General features: G+C 42.3%; 1 protein-coding gene across 3 annotated transcripts in view; it reads left to right on the top strand.

The window, feature by feature from the left end:
• DGUOK (deoxyguanosine kinase) overlaps positions 1-12,131 on the top strand; it is a 34,440-nt gene that overhangs the window by 3,922 nt on the left and 18,387 nt on the right. For 2 of the 3 annotated variants that reach the window (XM_055539623.1, XM_055539622.1), the window contains exon 2: positions 6,809-6,921. The exons of the other annotated variant lie outside the window; for it this stretch is intronic. In XM_055539623.1, the coding sequence (XP_055395598.1) occupies positions 6,809-6,921 (113 nt within the window). The remainder of the gene's footprint in view (positions 1-6,808; positions 6,922-12,131) is intronic. 3 annotated transcript variants of the gene reach the window in all.

Genomic DNA, 12,131 nt, shown 5'->3' with positions numbered 1-12,131 from the left:
AAACTGAGGATGGGAATGAAGGAAGAAGCAGTCTTGGGATGTAAGAGTGATATTTGGAGGAGGTTCCTGAGACGAGATAGATGTTCTGAGGTAGATTAGAGTAAGTGCCTGAAGTGCATAGACAGATTGGAGCTGCAGTCCCAGACATGGAAGTTGTTGACTTGTCAGGGTAGTTGTTGAAGTCTTAGAAGTGAGTGCAGTTGCCCAAAGGAAGTGACTAATGCGAGGTGGACTGGGGGATCTTAATCTGGCTCTTTCTAGTTTTATCTCCCATTATATTATTCTCCATCACCCCCACACGGTGATGACTCTCCCCAGACAGAATTGGGCACTGCCTCCTCTGTGTGCTCACATAACATTTTGTACCCACAACTTCTGCAGCACTTGAGTTCTGTTGAGATTGTTGACACCCTCAGTACTTTTCCTGGATCAGCCACAGAGTGTCTTGTTCATCGTTGTATCACCAGCATCTAACCCGTGTGTGGCCTATTGTACTCATTCAGTGTTTGCTAGATGCTTGACTCCTGGGCTGTGATAGCCATGTGCAAGTTAGTCATTGGTATCCACAGAGGAAATACAGTAAACTGCTTTTACAATCAAACAGTCATCTTGTTCTCTAACCACAGGTGACATTCCCCCCCACCCCCAAAAATCTGAGTATCCATTCAGGAAACCTGAACAGGGGAAGGTGAACCCTTGTCCCAGCTGGAGTTAGATAAGTTTAGAGGGACCTTTCTTGTTTTGCTGCTCTAAATGTTGTTAATCTGACCTGCAGGTACACACAGTAGCACATAAGGAAATGGATCAGTGAAGCAGCAAGTAATGGTATCTAGCATGAGTTGTGAGCCATATGTTATGATTAAAAGTCAAAGCTTGGGATCTAGAATCCCTTAAAATCTAAAAATTAAAATACCTACCCTATCTTTTTTATATAAGTGTATCCATCACTAAAGTGTATTATTACCTTCCAAAGTCAGTTATTTTGTGTTTACAAACCTAAATTGAATAAAGGATTGCTGTAGGAACTTTTGTTAGTGAGTCATCTCAGACTAGTCTCATTTTTTTTTTTTTTCCCCATCTTGGTTTTCAAAGACCCAGCAGAGAAGAAGAAACCTCTCTTTTGCCATTTAGAGGCTTGTATGTAAAGCAGTGGAGAGCGTTCCTAATAACATATCCTCCAGCATTCAAAATTAGTGATTTAACATTGCTAGTGTCATCTTTTATTTTCATTAAATGTAAACATTTGGGCAAGATTCCTAGGGAAAAAAGGAATCTTTGTATATTGGATACAATGTTAGGAATAAATTGGATTCTCTGTTTCTGTGATTGACATCCTTCTATCCATCCATCTCATTCTTAGCACCTGGCCAGATACTCAGGATGCAAAGGAAATAAGGTTGGTCCCTGTCTTCAATACGTGAGTTCCCAGTCTAGCTGGAGAGACTGATGAGTCAACAAATAATTACACTGTGATGCCTTTTAAAGCAGAACAGGCAGTAATTAACTCTGCCCAGGGATAAAGTGGAGCTGGAGAGAGTTCAAGGAGACCTCACTGAGAAGGAGACACTGAAAGGATGAATCAGCTGGTGGGCAGAGCTGGGGAGGGCATTCTGGATCAGCGAGGGTCTGTGCTGAGTGCAGAAGCTTAACTACACTTTGGAAGTTGTGAGGACTGTTTTTTTTTCTCTTTTTTTAACAACGATTTTTTTTTCTTCTCATGAAAAGAAGAGAAAGTAATCAGGGCTGAAATATATAAAGTTTCTTTTAAGTCAGCTGATGATTTTTTTTCCCAGAATGCTTGTATGCTCAGAGTCTCAATATAAGTTCCTTGAGGGCAGCATCTCAGCTTACTTCATTTTAGTTATAGTACCCGCTGTTAGTGGCTACTCTGTAAACATCTGTTGGTTGAATGAATGAATATAGCATCAGATATAGTTCCTGAAATAAAGGCTTTAAATTTTCTTTGGAAGAATTTTTTTGCTTAAAGATAGGCAGTTTTATATTTACTGCTTTTGCTTGCTTCTTGGTAAAGGATTTTACATCTTGTTCAGAAGAAAATGCCTAGAGATGATGGTATATTTAAGAGGCTCCCATGAACTACGGCTATAAGTGTTACATCAAGATACTATCTTAACTACTAGGTTTTAGTATAATGTAAATCCCATGGACAGAGGAGCCTGGTAGGCTGCAGTCCATGGGGTCGCTAGGAGTCAGACACGACTGAGCGACTTCACTTTCACCTTTCACTTGCATGCACTGGAGAAGGAAATGGCAACCCAGTCCAGTGTTCTTGCCTGGAGAATCCCAGGGACGGGGGAGCCTGGTGGGCTGCCATCTGTGGGGTCCACAGAGTCGGACACGACTGAAGCGACTTAGCAGCAGCAGCAGCAGCTGTAACAGGCATTGTATTGCTAGTTTATAGAAAAACTTGTGGGAGGAAAAAAAAACATGATTTAGGAAAAGATGAATGTTAACAACAGAACTGTTTGATCCATCCTGTGGAATGACAATACTGGTGCTAATAAAAGTCAACTTGTTGATGTAATGTGCTCTAATAACAAAGTACCTCCCACCCTTTCTCAAGCCATGGCACACGTAATAAAGTACAGTGATAGCCAAGGCCCTAAGGGCACGTTTAATGCTGCTTATGAGGTCTGAAACCTCCCAAATTTCATGATATTAGAAGTATACTGAAAAAGAACAGTTAATTGTTTTAAGTCTGAGATAATGATATCAGAAGACGCTGGTGCTCAGTATAGAGACCGGACAAGGGGGAGGCATTTTTCAGTTGGACCAGTGTTACTCTGAAGAAGAGAACGTCTGGACACAGATGTTTTGGTCACTAGGAGGAAACCAGTGTAGCAGTGGAGAACCAGACAGCACCATTCTTAGGAAACCCCTGGGAATATTTTAAAACCTAAGTCTTAAAAAAATAAAACTTAAAAGGAAAAAAAAAACAAACTATTATGGTCAAGTATCATAACCCCCCCAAAAGTTATGTATTATAAATACATAATTTTGAATTATTTTTTAAAATAATTATTCCGTATTGGTGGGTGGTGCTTGGCACAGCTGAGCTCCATTGGAGTGCAGTTCTGTGGTCATTCTATGGTAAGTTACCCAGGCTCTCCGAGCCCTACAGTGACATGGATGGCAAAGTTCCTAGGACCTTCCATCAGCATTCACTGTTATTCTTTGCTGAAAGTCTAGCTTCTCATTTTTAAAGTGGCTTTCCAAAATTTTTGGAATGGGGAGTGGTGTGCAAGTTGGGGGTTTTGCACTGGTGTGATTGTTCCAGTAATTGGGACTGTATATTTCCCATTACATCTTGTTTATTGGCATTCCGGGTTTTGTGTGTTTAAATAGCACCAGTCGGTTTCTCAGAGTACTGACTGCCCTTGGATGAACTAATAGTGTCTGATCTCAGATGTGAAGTTGGCACGCCCTACCCCTCAGGGCCCTTCCTTTCCATCTGCAATTGTTCCTTGGGTAGTTGTTTTTAACTTTTAAAAAATTTAATTCTAACAACCATTTTACCCCACCCATGTAAGAAATCAGTTACCTTCATCTTTTCATGTGAATTAAAATAGTTTTTCAGCCCATAGCCAGGAACCATGTTTTAGCCTTAATCAAAAACCTGCAATCTAAATATTGACCATCTCTGCCAAATATTTTGAACTAGGGACGATTCAGGGCAGGCAGATGTCTGATAATAGAAAATTCAACCAGTCTGTAGTTCCTGCAACCCTGTTGGGCACTCCATGACAAGCCCAGAAGGTGGTCTTTGGTAGTCTGGGATGTGGTTTTGGAACCTATATTTTTTAAAAACCGCCTCTGTTGATTGTGATCAGATTGTTCTGGATACAATCTGAAATGTAAGTCTACATCACAGTCACTTAGGGCATACTTTAAAAATGTGGATTCCTGGGGATCCAACCTCAGAGATTCAGATCCTGTTAGGAAACCAAAATTGAGACCCAGGAAAAATCAAACCAATTAAATGCTAAATGTATAAGAGGCAGTTAATAAATATTTGTTTGAGTCAACTGCCCAACATGGTAGGAATTTGGTGTGAGCTAGAGATGTCCTGAACTTTGTGGAAGAGGTGGGCCATGGGCATGGTGGGGAAGGGATTTAGACACAGGCTGAACAGAGCAGGGGAAGGCATTTATTCATGGAAGTGTGGGAGGGGCAGAGGCGCACAGGAGCTCCGTGGACGTGGGATTGAGAGATGAGCATGACTGTACAAAATGCACAGATTTCTGTGTGTGTTTTTCACCCCCTGTGTTCAGAGAGGAGTTGGAGCAGTGTGTAATAAATGTCACATATTGGATGCGTGGGCTCTCTTGCTGAGACATCTCTTTACTCCCAGTCATCAACCATGAATGGCTGATAGAATCGATGGAAGGATGCCTCCCCTTTCCTTCTCTTGGTTCCATTTGGGTTCCTCCTAAGGGTGGAATTCACTTGAGAAAGATCATCTCTGATAGGGGAGATTGAGCTCCAAGTGCTCAATTGTTTTGGATGTTTTGGTTTTTAACAGATGTGGGTTTCGTAGGGAACTGAAGTTAATAATGTATGTTTGATTCACTCGGCTGGGTCATTAGTCTGGGCTTTGGTTCCTGCCTTGGAGGAACCGCGTCTTCTACTTAGAGAAACAGAATTACAGTGGCAGTGATGGAGTCTTATCCACATTGCCAGGCCAAGCACAAGCATTGCCGGGCCAATCCAGCTTATAGGTGTGAGGTCCTGAAAGGCTGCACACAGGATGTGTATCTAAGCAGAATCTTGAAGACTGAGTAGTAGCTGGTCAGAGGAGGAGAGGAGGCTCCCCAGGAAGTGGGAAAGCATATGCGAAGGCACATTTGCAGCAGACCACATGGCCTGACTAAAGTTGCAAGGCGTTTGGTCCAGTGGGAGCTCAGGGTGTCTGAAGAGAAGCTGAGGCAGAGCCATCTATGCAGGGGCCAGGTTTTTATATGTCTTACAGGCCATGCTGGGCTTCCCTGGTGGCTCAGACAGTAAAGAATCTGCCTGCGATACAGGAGACCTGGGTTCGATCCCTGGATCAGGAAGATCCCTTGGAAAAGAAAGTGGCAACCCACTCCAACCTATTGCCTGGAGAATTCCATGGATAGAGAAGCTTGGTGGGCTGCAGTCCATGGGGTCATAGAGAGTCGGGCATGAGTGAGAGACTTTCATCGTCACTACCACCGTCATACGCCATGCTAAAGCGTTTGAATTTTGTCATGAAGGGAGTAGGGACCTGTCAGAGGATTTTAAGCAGGATTATTTTGTGTGGTGTGGCTGCTGCAGTATGAATAATGGATTGAAGAGGGCAAGGCCAGAGTTTGAGAGGCAAGAAATGAGAGCCTGGTCTTGAGCGGGAAATGGGAATAGAAGGACAGATGGGGAAATTTTAGAAGGCGTGTTCAACAGCGCTTGGCGGCCACTTGAGGTTTGGCAGAGGAGGAGGTTGTGACTGAGTGGATAGTGCTGTTGTGCCCTGAGATTGGGATATGGGAGGAAGCTCAGTTTGGTGGGGAAGATGGTGAGTTCATTTAGCACATGTCAGTACTTTGAGGTGCTTGTGGGACATTCAAGTGGAAATGTCTGGAGGGCTCTTAGATAGTCTGGAATTTAGGAAGGTGTGGGCTAGATGTTGGTGTAAATGGGAAAAGGGAACTTAAATGTTGTGGTACTGGGTTAATTTCATCTCCAGAATATTTCTCATAGCAGTCACTACTTTCCACCTCCTCTGCTGTTGCCTTGGTTGAAGCTCCTGTTATGTTCCAACTGGTCTGTCTATGTCTACATCAGTCCAGTCTTACCTAGCTGGTGGAGTGTCTTTTAAAAATGAGATGGTAACTTGTTATTTTCCTGCTTAAAACTCTTCCTCAGTGATTTCCCGTTGCCCTTCTTCGCATGGTGCAAGGCCCCGTGTGGCCTGGCCCCGCCCTGCCCGCTGCCCTCTCCACGCTCCTTTTGAGCCGCCCTTCTCCCTCTTTGACCACACTGTCACCGCAGTGCTTTCTTCACGGCCAGATTGCTCTTCCGTCTTCTTGTGCACTGTTTTTCTCTTTTCCTGACCTTTCCCCCCACCCTTGGCCTGGCTGCTCTCTCTCCGCTTACCCCACCCTTGACCTGACCAGTCCTCGTCTTTCAGGTCTCACCTCAGGTCACATTTTTCAGAGGAACCTTCCTTGATCTTTCGAGCTACATTAGAGTCAACATGCATTTTCCTTTCCTATCACTAACACAGTTTGTTGTTAGTTACTCATGTGTTTGCTTGGTGTCTGTCTCTCACACAAGCTCTATGAGGGCAGAATCCGTACAAAAAATCTGTGTTTTGTTTACCGTGGTACCACCAGTGCCAGACGGTTCTGAGCATGTAATAGCACTCCCCGAGTATTGGTTAGATTTGTTGAATGAATGAGGGTCATTGTCTTCATTTTCTACAGAAAAACTTGCAGTTTTATACTGGCACAGAATAACTGGCTGTGATTCAAGGTTTATAACATATGTAGTTGATTTCGTCTACTTTTGAGAGTATTCCATTTTTAACTGTTATTAAATACTCTCTTCCTCTGGGAGGTTGGGGCAATAAAATTACAAATCCAATCTTAGGGGTATTTTTCCTCCCTGTTACCTGCATTCATCATGGTGACTCTGGTTAGCATGGCATGACCTGTCATCTGTCTGACAGTGATGTGGCTGCTGAGTTGGGTGTTTGTGGAAGAGTTGAGTAGCAGCCTTCTCCTGTAACCTGATTTGGGAAGTGTCCCAATACATGCTGTTTGCATTGCAGCTGTGGGAAAATCCACCTTTGTGAAGTTACTCACGAAAACTTACCCAGAGTGGCACGTAGCTACAGAACCTGTAGCAACATGGCAGAACGTCCTGGCTGCTGGCTCCCAAAAAGTAAGTTTTCAGTTGTGGTGGGTAGTTGGCAGGCTTGGGTTCATAAACTAGTTGTAGTAATCTAATTTGTTCCGAGTAGGTAAAGTAGTCCATTTTGTGTCTCCTTTTTAAAATACCTTCATTTCAGAAAGCAGACCATGTACATCAGGGAGGGATGACTTGTTTGAATGTGTTTAGTTTTGATTTTTGTTGTTTTTACATTTCTGTTTAAGTGATTGCCTCTGTTCTTTCCAGTTTCCCAAAGCATGGCCAGCCATCCTGGCATTGAAGATTAATTTTGTCATTCCTACCTTAAGTATTTTATTGAAATTGACCATCAGAAATAGTAGTTAATTACAGTGATTTTAGCTTAGTTTTGAAGTCTTAGAAGTTGAAAGGAAGCTTAGAGAAGATCTTGTCACATTTTAAGTCAATGAAGAAATCATAGCTAACGTTTATAAAGTGCATACTATGTGCCAGGCACTGTCCTGTCCCGAACACTGTACATTTCACAGACGCCTTGTGGCTGAAGCCCTCCCTTCAGTATGTTGCTGTGGGAGAGGCCATGGGCTTGGTTTCTCACCAGCCACATCAGTGTGAGTAGGGAACAACCCACTGGACGTGACCCTCAGAAGCAACTGAGGGAGTGGCAGCATCTCCGCAGACTCCTGTAGTTCCAGGAGCAGTCACGAGTACCTCATTCTTGCTTTTAACAGCCTATTGTTAGAAAGTTCTTGTATGAGCCGCTTTGCATACCTGTGACTCTGATTCATTGGTTCAAGTTCTGACTCTTAAGACTTTTAACTTTTCCACATGGCAACTCTTCATTCATTTCTAAGGCAATGATTTCTTGCTTTTTTGCCCCCTTGAGTCTTCTCTTTGAAATCAAATACCATTTTCCTCCAGACTGTTTTCTCTTGCAGAAGTAACTTTGTGTAGGAGATGCACTCCTGTCTGTTGGTTTTCCACCTAGATTTTAGTAAGAGTAGTACTCAGAGCCGAACGGGACTTCTTGGATGTCATCTACATGGTACAGAATACCACAGAACTGGTTCTCCGTGCCCTTTTCTTGTTCTTCCAACTTAGGATCGTGTTACCTTTTTTGGCAGACACTTATACTTATTGAGGATATTTGTTTTTTTTAACTGTCTCCATCTATGTATGTACATGTGTCTGTGTATTTGTGAGATTAACTTTTCTATTTAGTAAATAAATTATCTTTTTCTGAGTATGCCACAGGGCACCTGCTTTGGGGATTTAAAAATATAACCACAGATTTGGTACTGTTTCCTTCAAGAAGGAAATAGTATTAATTCTTTTATTCTTAATTCTCCCCTGGAGTGTGATCTGGACTTGGTGACTTGCTTCTAATGAGTACAGTATAGCAGGATTAATAGTGTGTGACTTTCTGTGGTAGGTGGTAAAAGACACCGTATCTTCCGTCTTGCTCTCTCTCGATCACTTTTGGCTCTGGGGCTGCCAGCTGCCCTGTGATGCAGCGTACCTGTCTGTGAAGAGGTCCATGCAGCAAGGAACTGGTCCTGCCAGGAGCCGTGTGACTGAGTCTTCTAGGAAGCAAATCCTTGAATCCCCAGTCAAGTCTTCAGATGACTGTAGCCTCAGCCAATATCCTGACTGAAATCTCATGGAAAACCCTGAGGCAGAACCACCTGGCTAAGCTGTGTCCTGAATTCCTTTCCCGTAGAAGTGGATTTAATGAATGTCTTTTTTTGTTTAAGCCATTAAATTTTGGCACAACTTAGATAATTACTACTCTCATAATCCCATTGTCTGGAAATAAAACAGTTAACATTTTTGTCCTTTTAAATTTTTTTAAAAGGACAAAATGTATATATTAACACACATATAAATGTATGAAACACACACATTTCATCTTTTTAAAAAATGTATTTATGGCTGTGCTGGGTCTTCGTTGCTGCGCAGGCTTTTTCTCTAGTTGCAGCATGCAGGGACTGCTCTCGTTGCGGTGCTCGGGCTTCTCATTGGTGGCTTCTCTTGTTGCAGAGCATGGGCTCTAGGTGAGTAGGCTTCATTGGTTGCAGTGTGCGTGCTAAGTAGTAGCTGGCACATGGGCTTACTGCTGCAAGGCACGTGAGATCTTGCCGGACCAGGGATCCAACCAGTGTCCCCTGCACTGGCAGGTGGATTCTTTACACTGAGCCACCAGGGATGCCCACGTTTCCTCTTTTAAAGTAAAAATTGTGATTGTCACTTGCACGTCCCTTGATACACAAGGTCTTCTTCCTTTCCGTTAATGTCATTTTAACGGTTGCTGTATGATGTTACACTGTATAATGTGGTGTACTATCATTTAGTCATCCAGCCTTATTTTGAATGTTTACTTTTCTAATTTCTGCTTATTATAAACAGTGTCACAATGATGAATATTTCTGTAGCATATCTTTTTTTCTTTTTAATGGCTTAATTTTGAGGGTAATCTAGAAGTGGTATTTGGATGTCCCCAAATTACATGTTTTGTTGAGACTTTTGTTACATTTTGTAAAATCTTCCTTCAGAAAAGTTTTACTATTTTTCTCATATTTTCAGCAACACAGGGTATTATTTTTTTATCCTTTCTGACTTGAGAGTGAAGAAAATGAATGGTATGTTATTTTATTTTACATTTATTTGATTATCAATTTGTAAGGCCTCCTCAGACAGCCATTTTGCTTTTTTGCATTTCTTTTTCTTGGGGATGGTCTTGATTCCTGTCTCCTGTACAATGTTATGAACCTCCGTCTATAGTTCATCAGGCACTCTGTCTATCAGATCTAGTCCCTTAAATCTAATTCTCACTTCTATTGTATGTCATAAGGGATTTGATTTAGGTCATACCTGAATGGTCTAGTGGTTTTCTCCACTTTCTTCGATTTCAGTCTGAATTTGGCAATAAGAAGTTCATGATCTGAGCCACAGTCAGCTCCCGGTCTTGTTTATGCTGACTATATAGAGCTTCTCCATCTTTGGCTGCAAAGAATATAATCAATCTGATTTCGGTGTTGACCATCTGGTGATGTCCATGTGTAGAGTCTTCTCTTGTGTTGTTGGAAGAGGGTGTTTGCTATGACCAGTGCGTTCTCTTGGCAAAACTCTAATAGCATTTGCCCTGCTTCAATCTGTATTCCAAGGCCAAATTTGCCTGTTATTCCAGGTGTTTCTTGACTTCCTACTTTTGCATTCTAGCCCCCTATGATGAAACGACATCTTTTTTGGGTGTTAGTTCTAGAAAGTCTTGTAGGTCTTCATAGAACCATTCAATTTCAGTTTCTTTAGCATTACTGGTTGGGGCATAGACTTGGATTACTGTAATATTAAATGGATTGCCTTGGAAATGAACAGAGATCATTCTGTCGTTTTTGAGATTGCATCCAAGTACTGCATTTTGGACTCTTTTGTTGACTATGATGGCTACTCCATTTCTTCTAAGGGATTCCTGCCCACAGTAGTAGATATAATGGTCATCTGAGTTAAATCCACCCATTCCAGTCCATCTTAGTTTGCTGATTCCTAGAATGTCGATGTTCACTCTTGGCATCTCCTGTTTGACCACTTCCAATTTGCCTTGATTCATGGACCTGACAGTCCAGGTTCCTATGCAATATTGCTCTTTATAGCATCGAACCTTGCTTCTATCACCAGTCCCATCTACAACTGGGGTGTTGTTTTTGCTTTGGCTGCATCCCTTCATCAGAAAACTAAGATCATGGCATCTGGTCCCATCACTTCATGGCAGATAGATGGAGAAACAGTGGAAACAGTGCTGACTTTATTTTTCTGGGCTCCAAAATCACTGCAGATGGTGATTGCAGCAATGAAATTAAAAAATGCTTACTCCTTGGAAGGAAAGTTATGACCAACCTAGACAGCATATTCAAAAGCAGAGACATTACTTTGGCAACAAAGGTCCGTCTAGTCAAGGCTATGGTTTTTCCAGTAGTCATGTATGGATGTGAGAGTTGGACTATAAAGAAAGCTGAGCTCCAAAGAATTGATGCTTTTGAACTATTGTGTTGGAGAAGACTCTTGAGAGTCCCTTGGACTGCAAGGAGGTCCAACCTGTCCATCCTAAAGGAGATCAGTCCTGGGTGTTCACTGGAAGGACTGATGTTGAAGCAGAAACTCTAATACTTTGGCCACCTGATGTGAAGAGCTAACTCATTGGAAAAGACCTTGATGCTGGGAAAGATTGAGGGCAGGAGGAGAAGGGGATGACAGAGGATGAGATGGTTGGATGGCATCACCGACTTGATGGACATGGGTTTGGATAGACTACAGGAGTTGGTGATGGACAGGGAGCCCTGGTGTGCTGTGGTTCATGGGGTCGCAAAGAGTTGTACATGACTGAGCGACTGAACTGAACTGACTCCTTGAAAAGAAAGTTATGACCATCCTAGATAGCATATTAAAAAGCAGAGACATCACTTTGTCAACAAAGGTCCGTCTAGTCAAGGCTATGGTTTTTCCAGTGGTCATGTATGGATGTGAGAGTTGGACTGTGAAGAAAGCTGACCACTGAAGAATTGATGCTTTCAAACTGTGGTGTTGGAGAAGACTCTTGAGAGTCCCTTGGACTGCAAGGAGATCCAACCAGTCTATTCTAAAGGAGATCAGTCCTTGGTGTTCATTGGAAGGACTGATGCTAAAGCTGAAACTCCAGTACTTTGGCCACCTGATGCGAAGAGCTGACTCATTGGAAAAGACCCTGATGCTGGGAAAGATGGAAGGCGGGAGAAGGGGACGACAGAGGATGAGATGGTTGGATGGCATCACTGACTTGATGGACATGGGTTTGGGTAGATTCGGGGAGTTGGTGATGGACAGGGAGGCCTGGCGTGCTGTGGTTCACGGGGTTGCAAAGAGTTGTACATGACTGAGCGACTGAACTGAATACCAATTAATTGAACAACTTTTTAATCTTTATTGGCTATTTTTTAGTATTCTTTAGTGAACTGCTTGTTCAAACCTCTTGCCATTTTTTCCTCTTATTGAGATCTTTAGGTTTTTTTACTGGCTTCATAAGAACTCATTGTATTGTTAAATATCTTAACTCTTTGTCATATACTGTCGATTCTTTCCCCAGTTTTGTCATTTTTTTTTCTTTCCTTTTCTATATGGTATATTTTGCAGTATAATACTTTTAAGTTTTTATGTGGTCAGATCTACATTTTTTTCATAGTTACTGCCTTTGATGTGAAAGTTTAAAAAAACCT

Source organism: Bubalus kerabau, chromosome 11 (genome assembly GCF_029407905.1).
Source record: "Bubalus kerabau isolate K-KA32 ecotype Philippines breed swamp buffalo chromosome 11, PCC_UOA_SB_1v2, whole genome shotgun sequence".
Taxonomy (NCBI): domain Eukaryota; kingdom Metazoa; phylum Chordata; class Mammalia; order Artiodactyla; family Bovidae; genus Bubalus; species Bubalus kerabau.
Note: the sequence above shows the minus strand (reverse complement) of the source record. Positions and strands in the feature narration are given on the sequence as shown.